The following is a 16,072-nucleotide window of genomic DNA, read 5'->3' as shown; positions in this document are numbered from 1 at the left end:
GAATGGCAAAGAAAACATCTATTGGTCAAAGAAAACCCCCTCATGTGGACTTGATCCAAAGTTAAGGCTTTCCCCCATGTTGCCTCCTAAGCGAAAAAACTACCTTAGGTGGCACACAAAAACTCCAGATGATGCTCTACAGGAACACTAACGGGTCACCAGGCTCCAAAGTGAAATAAAGGGATTTGATTGAAAAACTTATTGCTCTTCGAATCCGTTCAAACCACCCTATCTTCCTTATCCCTTTTTTTTGATAGGTAAAAGTAATTGTATTAAAAAAGTATACACAATGTATACAAAGAAACAAAAAAAAAAGGAGCAGACACACAAAAACAACCGCACCTTACAGAGCTCCTAACCAATCTACAAAATCAAGCATCGACAAGGAGCTCTCCCCAATATACAATCTTACCCAATCCCAAAATAGATACAAAAAAAGAACTTTTTAAAGAATGATCTGAACATTCACAATTCTCAAAGGCTTTCATATTTCTTTCCCTCCAAATAGACCAAAAAAGGCATAACGAAGCAACCTTCCAAGCCTTTTTCCTTTTTCTACCAACACGAAAGCCTCCCCAACTCAAGAGTAAACCTCTCATCAAAGAGTGCATCACCCAATGAACACCAAACAAGCAAAAATGAGCTGCCACAGTATACAAGATTCCAGGCAATGAAAAAGAATATGAACACTTGTTTCTTCTTCCTCTTTGCACATGTAGCATCTATTAGGCATCTTCCACCCCCTCTTTTTGAGCTGATCTAGAGTCAATATCTTAGCCCAAGTTGCCTCCCAAGCAAAGAAGTTGACTCTAACAGGGACCTAGGAGTTCCAGACTCTACTGTGAGGGAAATGATCCACTCCCCTACTAGCCAAGGAGGAGTAGAAGGACCTAACAGAAAAAATACCACTCTTTGTGTCAACCCACTTCACCGAATCCTCAGTATCCATAGAAATAGCATGATCATACAGCCTCTCAAAAAAGATGCCTACCTCCTCTAACTCCCAATCATTCAGTTGTCTAATAAACCAAGGATTCCAGCTCCCAATCATTCAGTTGTCTATACATCCTTTTGTCTTGAAGTTTCAGGAAAAAACGCTCTGCACTTTCCACCTCCCAATCATTAAATGGCCTAGAGAAGCGAGGAGCTTATCCAACCCCCTTCAACTGTTGAGTTCCAAGCGTCTGTTACCCACGCTTCTTTAGAAGCAACTAGGGCAAATAAGGAGAGGATGGAAATACATAGCAATTTGTCTCCACAACACTTGTCCTTTCAAAATCTTACTATTTGACCATTGTCCACTAAGAAAAATATTCTACTATTCAAAAGACCACAATCCTTTCTTATGGTTTCCCAAAGGCCAACACCATGCCTATCCCTCACAAGAACGCCACCTCTTTCATATTCACCATACTTCTGGCTAATAACTTGCTTCCAAAACGCCACTCTTTCATTGGCAAAGTGCCAACTTTACTTACAAAGGATAACTTTGTTCATCACTAAAATACACTTTACGCCCAAACCAACCAAACCCCCCCCCCCCCCCCTCCCTCTTCTTTCCTTTTTTACCTGAATAGACTGTCATCCACCTTACTAAGCGTGGTTTTTGCACAAGTGCCCCATCACCCCACAAAAAAAAATCCTTCTAAACTGGAAAGAGTGTTACGAATCAAAGTAAGTCTCCCTCCTTTTGAGATATACTGTCTTTCCCACATGATTAGCCTTTTGCGAAACCTTTCCTCCACCCTATCCCAAGCTGTCATAGATTTAAAAAGGACCTCCAAAGGAAGACTCAAGTAAGGGGAAGGAAGAACACCCACCTCACAACTCAATCCAAGGCCAAGTCATCTAAATTATCCACACTCCCCACAAGAATTAACTCACTTTTGTCCAAATTGATTCTTAAACTTGAAATGGCCTTGAACCACATAAGCAACCAACTCAAATAAGTCATCTAAACCCTCATTCCTAATTTATCATACCGCCTACAATCATGTAGAAAACCTCATCTCTCACAAAGTCCAAAACAGTGGAAGAAATGAAGTTCTTGCGACATAAAGTTCCTTGCTATGTGATACAACTCTAATACATGGTGTCATGGACAACTACAATACATAGAAAACACTATCACGCAAGGGCACATCATTCTTTGTCCTTACATCTACACTGCCTTTGTTACTAGTTCAGAATACAAGTGTCACAAACTTGCTCCTACTTCTTGCAATCATGTAGGATATAATCCCGTTTGCAAGAGTGCTACCTTAATCACAAGTCCACAGACTCCACACCTTCATTGTTATTAGGTGGAAGTGTACAATACATCATTATAGGTTTTTCAACTTCTATTCATAAATGCAAGCTTATCTGCATGATTGTGGTTTTGACAATAGGTAACCTTCATGATGTAACCTAGAGATCACCCAGGTGATAAACTGAGTTTCTTGATGTCATTTAACAGCCTACTAGCAACACAAAATTGAGGAAGACATTTCTGTCAAGCCTGTTATAAACTATATAAGAAATCCTCAATGGGAAAAACATCAAAGTTTGAAACACTAAGGATCATTAATGGGTGAATAAGCTTCAGCAACCCCATTTTTTATTTTTATGAAATCAAAAACAAATATAATACAATTGTCATAAACTTGCTAGTACTACCCACAACCCAGTAGAAAATGGCCATAAGTTGAGATAATATGGCTGTAAATCTCTCAAGGAGTTATCATGCCCAATGTCCATTTAAATAAAATAACTAATGCCTAAAGAAATTGATTTTGATGTCTAATTTTCAATTTTTCAACCAATCCAACATTCTATTGTCATCCAAACATAAAATTGAGCCAGGAGCACAACAAAATTCTCCATGTATTATCATGTCAAACATCCAAGTTGAAAGAGAAGATTGCAGTAACAGTTAGGACCTCATTGAATTAGTTTAACAAGTAACTGAAAACCCAAAAGGGCAGGTCAGTAAGCCCTTCCTAGATCACAAATCACTGCAACATTTGAACACAGAAAACTAACTAGACCTGGTATGCAGTACATCTCAGTGGAGGTTTCCTGTCTTTCATTCCCAATTTTTCCGTAACTTTTTCTCGGCAACAAAAAAAAAGGCCCAACAAAACCCCGATCAATCGAGGTCAAGAGATATTTATATTTCTCATTTCAAGCACCCAAATTAACACTAAAAATGCAGCAATTGAGCTTTAACACGGTTAATTCAAGAGTGAGGATTTTCCCGAACCACACCATATCAACCCAGCTAAGCTAAATGATCGAATCAGCGCATTAGGCAGAGTTGGATTAGGATTCAAATTTCTTCCCTTGTAATTTTCCTAGCTTTTCCCAAAACCAAACAAAGATAACAAACCCGTAAATTCAATCAAGAAAATCTTAAACCTCTTGAAACAGGATTCTTGAAAGAATCCAAAAGTTAACAGTAAAAATACAGAAACAAATCTCTAAAAGGTACCAAATTTTCAAGAGTTGAAACCCTTATTGAACCACATCATATCAACATAATCACCATGACCAGCCCATCGATGGAGTGGGGAAAGCCCAATTATCCGAGCCCCGATTTGAAATCACTCGGATCCAGATGACTCGGAAGCGAGGCGTTCAAGAGCTTTCTGGTGAGCCCAAGTTTCGATGGTGAGATCGGGCTTGGCACTGAGGCCAACGCCAAGGATGATGACAGTGAGGAATGAGGTGACGTAGCAAGGAAGTTCCCAATCTTCCCATTGTCGCGTCTGTCCGGGTGGTAGCGGAGTCCGGTTGAATAGGTAGCCATTCGGGCGATCCTGATGGCCGGGGCTTGTCCACCGACTTGGGCCTGATTCGCCACCGCCTCTTGTGCGGAGGCTGGGGAGAAGGCGGTTTCGGAGGGCGCCCGCGGCTGAGGTGAAGGGTTTAGCAGAAGGCATTTCGATGTTTGGTCGATGAGAAAGTAGACACAGAGCGAGGGCAAATGTCTGGAGTTGCAGTCAGATCAAGACGGCGTCGTTTCTGAGGAGCAGCTAGTTAGGATCTATTTAATTATCCTCCTCCTTCTTGCGGACATTTAAATTTCTGAAACGACGTCGTTTCAAATAAGAAAAATATTTGTAAAAATGAACTTTTTAATACTTTCTGTTTTAAGTTTTTAAAAATAAAAAAATAGCAATTTTTATACAAAAGATAAAAACTGTTACAAACTTATGTTAAAAGTATAATGATTTTTAAAAATTAATTAAAAAACTAAGATATTAAAAAAATAATAATTTTTAAATCATTTGGGCCCCTTCTTCTAATAATAAATATCATTTAAGTTTATCAAATTCTAAAAATCGCATCATGCATTTTTTTAAAGTTGTGTTGGATGAGGATGAGAATTCAATATTCTTAAGTTAATTTAATGGAAAGTATAAAACTATTTTAAGTCTAATAACGCTTAAAAAGGTTATATTTATCGGAGAATTGGAGTTCCTATCATAATACATAACTACTATTATAATACATAACTACTTAACACGGGGATTCACTACAAATACTAGTTTGACTCATTATTGTCAAGATAATTGTCTACTTCTTACATTTGCAATGCTTGCAATTATTGATAGATAAAAGAATCATGATATGCATTTTCGTGTACTAAATAAAACCTTATATCTATTTGAATGTACTTATTTCAACTATATTTAGTATTATGCATATAACTATCATAGTGGGGATGATTACTCTTAAATACATTATTCAGATAACTAGCATTTCGATAACTATAAAAAAAAAAATAAATAAAAATAAAAAACATTCTAATTCACTCTGAAAAGATTGATTGTTATCAATCTCAAACATCGAATTTTCAATATCAAAATATATGAAATAATTTACCACATTCTTATCCCTAACTAAAAAAGTGTCATTAGAAATGAAATTCCAAATGTCTTTGACGTCGAATAAATGATCAATATTACTATAAATAGAACCCCTTCTCCATAGAAAGAAATGAGATTATAGTAAATACAACACATTAAAAAATAATAATAATTAACTAAATTTGCGTGATGTGGAGGCAATCAAGAAAGCGGCATAGGTGAATATATAATATACAAAAAAAAAAAGGGTTAATCTAACCAACCTTGTCTACACAATGAAAGAGCCACTAGTTTATCCCTCCATCAAATCAAATTGGCTAAAGGTGTGCCACAATATTTACTTCCATAATATCATTGTTTCATTTTTATTTTTTTTCGCAATAACTCAAGATTTAAATTCATGGAGATGATAATTTTTTCGCCTATAATGTAAATTCAATGTAATGAATTACATTGGCCCTTAAAAGTTCTAACTAGGACGCATGCAAACCACAAAAACTCATAGTCTCTTATCAAAAAATGACTTCTTCAATCTAAAAATGTATTAGATATTTAACTAAACCAGTAATTCCTCGAGCGAATCCAATGTTAGCCCCAATACGCTAGTCTCTAACTAGAAAAATAAATACTTGACCTTATTAGTTTTTATTTTTTAAAAGTTTTTTTAAAACTATTAAATTTATATATTTATGTTTAATTGATTGATATTAAATAGAGATGTTTAGAGAGAAGCAAGAAAAAAGAAAAAAATATTTGGAATTTAGAAAAGATGATTTATTCTGTGAGTTATAATATTAAATTATTTTATTAAATATATTTAATTCTTTAAATTAAATTATTTCATCATATTAAATTATTAAATTAATTACATCCCCGATAGTATCAAGGAAAAACCAATAGAAAACTCCTAGGTTATGTTTAGCTTCAAAAAAAATATATTAAGAAAAATGATTTTCTCTAGATTATACTAACAAAAATATATAAAAATAAATTAAAATTTATTTAAAATTAATTAAAAAATTACATATTTTTAAATTATAAATAAATAAAAAAGTTATAATAACATATAAAAAAACTATGTTTTATTTTTGAAAAATTTAAGGGAAAAGATTAGGGAAAAAAATAGAGAGGAAAAATAAAAGTAAAGAAAAATAGAAGGGAAGTAAAAAATATATTTAAAGTTAACAAATTATTGGTATATAATACTTTAAACTCATTTCTTTTTTAACTCTTCTATATAAAAATTAAATAATTTAAAATATATAAATTTTTACAAAAACCAAATATAGTCTAAATCAATTTTTATTTTTCTCTATTTGTTCTTTTCTACTAATTTTCTCTTTCTTTTTTTTTCCATTGACTCAAATTTTCTTGAACCAAATATACTCTTAATGTTTTATAATTGTTATAGAGCAATTTTATTTGAAATTTCAAATTTTGACAGAATTCACTGCCTACAAGATCATATCATACTGATTTCGTTCTACTTCTCCTCTAACCGCTAACATTCCCAACCATTTCCACTGGGATCCTACACAAAAGCTCAGTATTTTAAAAATGCTTGGATGCTGGGAAATTTAGAGAAAACAAAAAATCTAGCCTGCATCAACATAATTATGCTGCTCTTCATATCTTTATCTGCAAAACTGATGTCTGGGCTTCCAAGTTGCTGCAATGATCAAGCCAAGATCATGGAGTTTTCTCAGAAAACCTTGCATTAGAAACAAGAAAAATCATCTGCAGCAGGATGATCTTAATCACCCTTTACTGCCTCAAGGTCCAGTTTAGAATCTTCTCACCAGGAAACTGCAGTTTGTCTTATGTGTCTTATATTCATCAAAACCAAATTTCTCCAATCAGAAAGAATCTGAAAGCTTCTCCACTTGGTAACTCTTTGTTATTGAAGACAACTCATTTCTCATGGCATATGTCAGTATATTGAGTTCCATCTTGCTGTTTCAGAGATATGGTTTGTCTGCTCATCTCATAATCTATAGGAAACAATAATGTGATATGCTGAAACCAGAAACTAATGTACAAACAGAGAAGATTCACCTGTCAAAGAATCGTCAAAGCTCACCAGTAATCTCCACAAGAACAGGTTCCTCCAACGATATGATGGAAGCGGTTCTTATCCCTCAAAGACACTTCTCTACCATAAACCCTTGACAAAAACTTGGCAAAATTGTGGCAATCAACACAAATCCGAAGGTTTTTTATGATCCGGACTGGTGTTCCTCCAGGTGTACAAATCAGCCCAAAAGCTAATGCCAGTTTTTCACTGTGACCTTGGAGTATTTTTTCCTTCTGTTCATCATCCACATCATACAAAACACAACTCAATTCAGGAACATAACCAGCTTCCTTGATCTTGATTGATAACTCCCTCACCTTGGCAAATACCTCTTCCTTTCTTGGATGGGATCGATCACTTGCATGAAAAGTATGAAGAGTTTGATCAAGCTCAATCCAACTTCTCCCAGGCTCCTTTATCACAGCCTTCTCCTTCATCAACTCCCTGACCGTTCTTACATCGTCCCATCTCCCTGCAGAAGCATACAAATTGGAAAGAATAACATAATTCCCAGCATTTTCAGACTCAATTTCTAAGAGTCGACGAGCCACAAATTCCCCAATGTGAACATTCTGGTGAACCCTACAAGCACCTAAAAGTGAACCCCAAATAGCAGCAGTTGGCTCAAAAGGCATCTTTTTGATAAATTCAAAAGCCTCTTCCACGCGGCCTGCACGCCCAAACAAATCAACAACACACCCATAATGCTCAATCTCTGGCTCAAATCCATCTTTCTGGTTCACCATCTCATAAAAAATTTCAAGCCCTCTATCTTCCATCCCTCCATGGCTGCAACCAGATAGAACAGCCAAAAAAGTGACGCTATCAGGTTTGACTTTATTTTCTTCCTTCATCAATTTGAAAAGCTCAACAGCCTCTCTTCCCAGACCATGTTTGCTATATCCCACAAGCATGGCATTCCATGAGATGACAGTTCTCTCGGGCATGCTATCAAAGATCCTTCTTGAGTATGTGAGGCTTCCACATTTTGAGTACATATCGATCAGAGAATTCTGAAGAACCACATAGAAGGGCAGTTTGGCCCGAAGAACATGACTGTGAACTTGTCTGCCGTGATCCAATGCAGCAAGTCCAGATAATGCAGTTAAAACACTAGCATAAGTAACATAATTTGACCTCATTCCCTCCCTCTGCAATCTACGGAATAAATCTAATGCCTCTTCATCAAGACCCAGCTGTGCATAGCCTGAGATTATAGCAGTACAAGAAACAACATCCCTTTCTGGCAAACCATCAAAAACTCGACGAGCTTCACAAATCTTACCAGCTTTCGCATACATGTCCAGAAGTGAGCTCCCAACAAATATATGTGATTCAAAACTGGTCTTGATAACGAGAGAGTGGATTTGCCTTCCTAGCTGAAACCCAGAACTGCTTGTACAAGAAGTAAGCACCGTTGCAAAAGTGAACTCATTAGGGGCTGTACCTGCAATCATTCCATGTTACAATCTGGACTTAGAAACCATAATAGCAATGACAAACAAGTTTTGATGTATATATAGCAGGAACCAAAAAAAAAATCAACCTTGCCCATCTAAGATTACCTCATGGACTTTTAGTTATACTCAAGGAGGGATTCTGAAAATCCATGGAAATAGAATCATTCCATTTCTCTTGCCATAGCAGACACAACTATCTAATAGCAGTTGTAAAATGTCTCCACTTAATACAAACAATAATAACCACTTCTAGATTGCAGAAGTGTTCTTATTGTAGGTCTAACACCACTTTATATAGAATTTTATGATATGCAGAAAAAAAAATGGAACCATTCCCTGTGGTTGACAAATACCCCACATATTTTTATAATATGTCCAGCTACTAAATATAATGATTCAATTAATCTCCACTTGGGACTGGTTTATGAATCCAGTTACAATTATTTTGCTAAGAAAAATGCTCATCCAATTGATGGACTATTAATATCAGGCCCTCGTAGAGAAAGAAAAAAAGTCATTATTTTGACAAGTTCTTATCATTTTTCCAAATGGAAAGAAGAAATCATGTTATTCTTCTTCCACACTTGCACTGATATTTCCTCCAACATATCGCGCATCATAAATGGAACATAAAATAAAAAAATTAAAAAAGAAAAAAAAAAAAAAAAAAGGGAAAAAGTACCTGACATTAGCATCTCTACAAAAAGATGCAAGGCTTCTGAGGCATAACCCCTCTGAGAATAACCTGAGATCATCGCAGTCCAAGAGACTACATTCCTTTCCGGCATTTCATCGAGCACCCGCCTTGCATCACCTAAACACCGACACTTATTATACAAAACAATCAACCTAGTCCTAAGGTACACAGGCGGTTCATAACAGGTTTTGATCATATGGGCATGGACCCTTTGGCCTTCTCTAATGGCTGTTTGGCTTATACACTCAGTTAAGACTGAATCGTAGCCTTGAAACTCCACTTCAAGGCCTTGAATGCCCATTTCCAACAGGGCCTCTTTTAGTTGACGGTTGGAGCATAAGGTTTTCAAATCTGGTGAATTTGCCGGGAATGTGGAGAGGAGGATTCGTTGGCGGCTAAATGGGTTGGAGATGGAAGAAAGCACTTGTTTGGGACGATGGAAAATCAAGCTGGTGATTTTCCAGATCATTTTCTCTTCCACCGAGAGTTGATTAACTTGCTCGGGGAACTATGCCTAGCACTTGTCTGGGCACACTCTCAACAGTCTAAATGAAAGGTTTTTTAGCTTGGAGCAATAAGAGGCTTGCCTGTCATAAATGTTTTTAAATTTAGTAAAGACATTATATTCTAAAATCATCTCACTAAATAATTTTGAAAAACAAAATCATTTATTTATACAACACAAAATGTTTTCAACTTGGATCAGTACACAAGCAGAATCTGCCCTGTACAGTGAAATGAAAGCACCACTGACTATACTTCACAAAAAATTGAAGCTGAGAATAGCTTTAAACTATAGATCCTTCCCTCGGGGCTCTGATCTCCCTCACTGAATCGGAACCAGATTGGAAATTAAGGAAAGAAATGTTATTCACAGTTGAAGGCAGGAAGTCTAGAGGGTTGTTCCACCTCTTGTTTTGGATAACACCAGACCATCTCATATTAACGTTTTCCAGCTCCAAACCATCAATGTGTTCCATGATCATACCGGCTGGGCTGTGTTTGACAAGTCCCCGGCATCCTGGTCTGTAGTCTACTAAATCATCTGGAAAATTGGTCCATCTTCTGTAAGTGAAATTCACATTCTGGAATCTCAAGTTGCTGAGGAGTCCAGCTTTGGAACCCGACAAGAAGACGCCATTTTCAGAAGTTGCAGAGATGTTGATAAAGCGTATGTTTGAGATGGAACCTTCTTTTGAGTTGGAGTCTCGTGGGCAGGTTGTGATGTAGATTGGCTCTGCTCTTCCCCACCATAATACTGGCTCGTAGTATCTAGTTTTGATGTTCATGTTGGAGAAGGTAACATCACTAACATCTCCTACACCAAGGTTAATAATTAGCTGAAAACAGATCATAGAGATTTCAATTGATCGCCTCTCTAAAGATGCTTCTGCCTGTTAATCTACATTGAAAGATATTGACAATAGGTGTGTACAACAGGTGTATTTTTCAGGAAATGTTGGATTAGGAGGAAATAAAAAACATAAATATTGAGGGAATTTCAAGTACAATTTCTGTTTTAACATAGCGTGAATGGAGAATTCAACACAGAAAAACTAATCATCTGAGGGAAAAGGGAACCAAAATGCTGTTACCTCCATCACGTATCTGCATTCCAAGTCCTCTATGGGAATCATCAATGGTGATATTGTCAAACACCAGACCCTTGAAATCATAAAAACTACCACTGCCAAGTTTGATTGCTGAGGATCTACTTCGAAGCCAACAGTTTGTGACCGTTAAGTTATAGAGTGGACCATTGGATGTCTTTGGACAGATGGAGTCATCTCCTGTGCTAATGCTGCATCTAGTGATGACTGTGTTATTTGAATCCTCTATATCTATCCCATCATTGTTTGGGGTATTGAAGTCTCCATAAATGGAAACATCATGAATTGATGTGTTATTACACCCTACCAAGTGCAGGCTGCAATTAGAAAATCGATTTATCAGATGCATGGATAGAAGGAAAAAAAACATGGACAAACAACTGAAAATAGATTATAGGCAATAAATCTAATTCAATTGTACCATTTTTCTATGAAAACAACTGAAAAAAATTGCTCTTTTGGATCAGTTATATCAATGTCTTGAGCCCTTACATTAAAAGGAAGCAAACCTAGAATTAATGCAAACTACTTTGGGGAGATATGATCTGGATTCCTACTGATATGGTTACTCACTATATGACTGCCATACAGCAGCAATGTTTTGGCCATGGTCAAGCATGTCTGACTTGAGCTCCTGTAAAAATCAGAGGATTTCTTAGCTTAATGAAACTGTGAACTCTGAACTACTCCCATGGCTCTACCTGTGATGACTTTTATCAAATGGGATTGGTTGTGGGAAACATGTCTGGCATTTATCGAGTCCCTCCTTTGGGTCCAGGCCTGGGATTGGATCTCTACTAACTACCAAGCAAAGAGAAACCCAAGCCAAATAAACATGGAACACATAAACCAGTAACTCCTACAGTTCCATGGATCCACAAGGGAAAAGTAGGCCCAAAAGGGTAGTGTTAAAGATTGCAGTTGAAACCTGGATGATTGGACCAGATATTTTTCAAGAAGAAAATATGTTGCATACACTGGTACAAGTCCCTATGCAAAGAAGAAGCTGCAATGGATCCAATAGTTTTCACTATTTGAATTGGATGCTAATGCGGTTACCATCACTAACAGGACACCCATGTTCAGGAATGTAATAATGAGGCTGTGGGTAGATTCCAAGATTTAGAGATCAAGCACACATTCCCAAACTAAGCAGTGCGCTCACAAATAGCTAGGAAGGGATGCAAATAATGTTCCTCTTCTTTATTGTGGCTTCCCTTGGTCTTAACAGTTTAATGATGACACACTCTTATGGCTTTCAATTGAGGTATTGAGGCGTTCCCCTTTTTATATCACATTATTTATACCTAAATTTATTTATTTATATCTTTATATCTTGATTTTATTTATTTTGTATCTCTAAATTTAAAAATAATAAATGCAAAAGTTGAATATTATCTAATTTTTAAAATAAATGTTAGAATAAAAAATATTAGCAACAGGGTGTTGACTCTTTGTTTAAAATTATTTCTAAACGTGAAAAATAAAAAATAAATTGCAGATTTCTTATTCTAAAAGGTATGTGGAGCACTGAATCAAGATGGTGCTCGCTATCAGCAAAATGACAGTTGCCTCCTTCCAAAAACCAACTGCCTGCACGCCACGTGTCACTCACTTCCAGCGATTTTCCTAATCAAAGTGGATCCAACTTTGAGTCACAATCTGTTATGTCAGAAGTGACTAGTAACCCATACTCATCCACCACACTCTCTGACACGATGCCCTCCATAATTGGAATCCTAAATCCTCACGTTTCCATTATTGTGTCCTACTTTCAGTGCATCGCATTTCTATATAAATTTAGATCTATTCATTTCTATATAAATTTTCAAATTTTGATAACTTATTATATTTTTAACTGATATGTATTGTTTTAATTTTAAAATTTAATTGTTAGTCATTTGGTATAAAATAAATTTAGCTTTTTTTAATGTGTTATCGAAGGCATAAAATAATAAAGAGGATGAAAATGCAAAAAAAGAAAAAGAAAAGTGCAAGTTGGCAAAAGTCAGATAACGGAGACTGAGAGAGAGAGAGAGAGAGAGAGGGGGGGTGTACTACGCACCACCAGTAGGCCGGTTCATTCAAGCGGATATTCCAAACCCTAACATTCCTGCAACCAAGAAATCCTACGAGTCTCGGCCTACACTCATCTCCCAAGCAAGCTCCAGTCTCGTTCCAACTCACCATCACATTCTTCGCCTCCTCAAACCTCTTCACGAACTTCATTCCATGTCCATCGATCACTCCTCCGCCCGTTATCCCCACATCCGTCGCGTTTTCCGCCAACAACACGTACCACCGCCTGCTCTCCTCCGGATAGTCCTCCAGCTTCGTGCCGCCTAGTATCTTCGCGCCTTCTTCCACCACCAGGTACACCCCGGATTTGATGTAGACCGTGGCGGTGAGATAGGTCCCCGGGGGGAACCTGATTTGGCCGCCTCCGGCGGAGTGGCAGGCGTCGATTGTCGCCTGGATCGCGGCTGTGTCGTAGTGCAGGCCATCGCCGATGGCTCCGTAGTCGGCGACAGAGAAGAGGTGGGGGAGGTGGGGGAGTTGAATGATTGGTTGTGGCAACGTGTAGAGCCGTGATTGGACGATGGAAAATAGGAGAAAGAAGAGCGTGATGTGGAAGAGCGTAGCTGCCATTCTGCTACGCTCACGAATTGAAACGGATCGGTGGTTGGTTACGGCTCTTTTATGATGTTACACAATTTTTTCCTTAAAAATATTGAAAAAAAATTATAAAATATTAATTATTTTATTCTATCTTATCATCTTAGATTAAGATCGGATAAAGGTTTAGAATGTTTGGAAAGGATAAGGAGAAAAAGATAAGTTTGGAAATATTAAAAAATAAAAAAATAAAAAAATAAATGTCATCAACACCATCATATCTAAGATTGTGATAAAGACAAAAGAATTAGAGGGAAGTAGAAAAATATTATTTCATAAAAAATATTATTTTTGAAATTGCACTCCATAATATTTTTATTTTAATAAATATTTTATTTGTATTATTTTGGTTATTGTTTTTCTTTTCGAAAATATATTTATATAATTTAAAATAATATTACTCCTAACCAATTTTAATTATATTAATTTTTTATACTTTATATTCCAATGAAAACATAAAAATCATTTTTTCCATTCTTAAATACTTTTTTAGAACCAAACAATAAATATAACATCTAAAAACATTTTCATTTTGTGTCTCACCTCCATCAATCGTAACATGAAAAATTATTAAATTATTTTTATATTTTAGTTTTCAGATAAAACTTTATTTTTTAAAACAATTCGAAAATGTTTTCAAAAATTAAGTGGTCGGGATCACTCGGTAAGGATGCAAAACAGGAGATTCTAAATTTTTATGAGTAGATAGATACTTTAAAGCAAGAGACATTGGAAAATTAATAGAAACAAAAATCTCAAGATAAAAAATAAAATAGAATAGAAAATGAATGAAATATATATTAGAAAAAAAAAAGGTGGGTTTTGATTCACAAAATATATGAAAAAAAAAAAATTTCAAAATTTTTAAATCAATATTATATTCATTTATTTAAAAATAATTTGGAATACATTGCACTTTTCAAATGAATAATCTAATTATTCCCTAAAATGTCATTTATCATCAACATCAATCAACAACTTAGACTTATCCACTTAATTATTTCCCTTCATTTTAGATATTATTTATTACTATTATTATTATTATTATTATTATTTTGTTATTTAGGATTTCTTTTTCTTTAATAAAAAATATATAAAAAATGTTAAGACTTTTTTTTTTCCATAAACAAACATCTCATAGCAAAAGTGAGGTAATTTGAAGAGTATGAACATTATAAATAGGTGAAACCTTAATGAATTATAGATGAGTTTGAGTTTGTTGAGAAGAAGGTTTATAATTTTTTTCTACATTTTTTAAGAAAATTTTTCATTATGTCAAGTCAAGGTTAATTCCAAAGACGGATTGTTTTGGGCATTTTTTTTTATTGTTTTTTGCTTCATATTCTATTTATGACACAGAAATACATAAAAAAAAAAGTAACATAGTGTATTTATTTATTTTTTATATATATATAATTCTTGATGTAATTATTGGTAGCCAAGAAAATCTGAAAACGACAAATATACATATAATATTAATAATAAATAAATAATGTGAAATGAAGGAAAACATTTATATAGAGGAGTCTAATTGTTGATAGTTCTCGATGAAAAGAAGTAAAAGATGTATTTCATGGAATAATTATATGACTTATTAAAAAATACATGTATTTCAAATTATTGTTAAATAGATGAAGATAATACCAATTTTAAAAAATTAAATTTTTTTTCATATATTTTCATATTAGTGAGTCAAAACTCATTTTTTCAATTAATTTTATATTCATTCATTTAAAAATGTTTTTAAATATATGAATTTTTCATGAGTTGGATAATTATTTCATAAAATATCATTTTTACTTTATCATAATATTAAATAAAATTATCAAAAAAATTAATTTATCATTTTTATTTGATAAAAGTACTTACAAATAAATATATTTTTATTATATAATATGATATACAAATCATTTTGAAAAAAATTTCAAGATACTCAAGTAATAAATAAAATATTTATAATTTCTTAATCAATAATGATTTTATATTTTGTATTATATAAATCCACTAATTTTTTTTAATAAAATTGAATAGAAAAATTCATAAGTTGGCATCAACAATACAATAAAAACTTTTAAAAATTAAAAAATACAATTAAAACTAAAATATTTTAAAATTAAATACAATTATAATAAAAGTATTGTCTCTCATTGTATTGTCAACTATTTTTTAAATCTATATTTTTTATTAATATGATTTTACGAAGTAAAAGTCAATATTTTATTTTTATATTTTTAGTTTTAATTATATATTTAATTTTTAAAATTTCTTAATTTTTTTTTTATCTCAAACCGAATTGTGAGAAAAATATATATATTTTAAATGAATGAAGATAAAACCGATATAAAAAAATATCATTTTTTTATAATTTTTTTCAAATCAGTGAATCAAAACCCATAAAATATTCTTATATCTTTAAATATATATATATATTTAAAATAGTATCAATCTTAAATTTTGATTGGGTATCTAATTAATTATTATATTATTGAATCCTGTTTTACGCTAAACATATTTTTCATAAGTGTTTCACTAATTTTATTAAAAGAATAAAAAATAGTTTAATACAAAACCCAAGAATTTTTATTTATTTTGTTTTAAAAGTGTGGGGGAAACGTGGATGTAAGCGAACTTACTAGATTAGATGAGTTGGTAAAACATCGTTCTCCTTAGTCATCGGTTCCACCCACCTCACCAAAAACTGG

General features: G+C 34.0%; 3 protein-coding genes across 3 annotated transcripts; all 3 read right to left on the bottom strand.

Annotated features, from left to right (window-relative positions):
* Positions 1 to 3,377: 3,377 nt before the first annotated feature.
* On the bottom strand, positions 3,378 to 4,049 carry LOC100258968 (uncharacterized). The gene has a single exon (XM_002282878.5). The coding sequence runs from the start codon at positions 3,921 to 3,923 to the stop codon at positions 3,585 to 3,587; it is 339 nt and encodes a 112-aa protein (XP_002282914.1). The 5' UTR covers positions 3,924 to 4,049; the 3' UTR covers positions 3,378 to 3,584.
* Positions 4,050 to 6,247: 2,198 nt separating this feature from the next.
* LOC104880111 (putative pentatricopeptide repeat-containing protein At3g13770, mitochondrial) lies at positions 6,248 to 9,629 on the bottom strand. The gene is made up of 2 exons (XM_010655517.3): positions 9,070 to 9,629; positions 6,248 to 8,374 (listed from the first exon to the last, which is right to left on the bottom strand). The coding sequence occupies exons 1-2, from the start codon at positions 9,551 to 9,553 to the stop codon at positions 6,930 to 6,932; spliced, it is 1,929 nt and encodes a 642-aa protein (XP_010653819.1). The 5' UTR covers positions 9,554 to 9,629; the 3' UTR covers positions 6,248 to 6,929.
* Positions 9,630 to 9,733: 104 nt separating this feature from the next.
* On the bottom strand, positions 9,734 to 13,692 carry LOC100257213 (uncharacterized). The gene is made up of 3 exons (XM_010655516.3): positions 12,760 to 13,692; positions 10,680 to 11,011; positions 9,734 to 10,402 (listed from the first exon to the last, which is right to left on the bottom strand). The coding sequence occupies exons 1-3, from the start codon at positions 13,341 to 13,343 to the stop codon at positions 9,873 to 9,875; spliced, it is 1,446 nt and encodes a 481-aa protein (XP_010653818.1). The 5' UTR covers positions 13,344 to 13,692; the 3' UTR covers positions 9,734 to 9,872.
* Positions 13,693 to 16,072: the final 2,380 nt, after the last annotated feature.

The sequence above is a fragment of the Vitis vinifera genome, chromosome 8 (genome assembly GCF_030704535.1).
Source record: "Vitis vinifera cultivar Pinot Noir 40024 chromosome 8, ASM3070453v1".
NCBI lineage: Eukaryota > Viridiplantae > Streptophyta > Magnoliopsida > Vitales > Vitaceae > Vitis > Vitis vinifera.
This window is presented reverse-complemented; position numbering and strand designations above follow the sequence as displayed.

Excerpts from the sequence above, each read along its gene's own strand:
- LOC100258968 (XM_002282878.5), bottom strand. The coding sequence starts at position 3,923 with ATGCCTTCTGCTAAACCCTTCACCTCAGCCGCGGGCGCCCTCCGAAAC.
- LOC104880111 (XM_010655517.3), bottom strand. The coding sequence starts at position 9,553 with ATGATCTGGAAAATCACCAGCTTGATTTTCCATCGTCCCAAACAAGTG. Across the intron at positions 8,375-9,069 it reads TGTAGAGATGCTAATGTCAG|GTACAGCCCCTAATGAGTTC; the intron begins GTACTTTTTCCC and ends GAATGATTGCAG.
- LOC100257213 (XM_010655516.3), bottom strand. The coding sequence starts at position 13,343 with ATGGCAGCTACGCTCTTCCACATCACGCTCTTCTTTCTCCTATTTTCC. Across the intron at positions 11,012-12,759 it reads AATGAACCGGCCTACTGGTG|CCTGCACTTGGTAGGGTGTA; the intron begins GTGCGTAGTACA and ends TTCTAATTGCAG. Across the intron at positions 10,403-10,679 it reads AATGCAGATACGTGATGGAG|GAGATGTTAGTGATGTTACC; the intron begins GTAACAGCATTT and ends ACCTTGGTGTAG.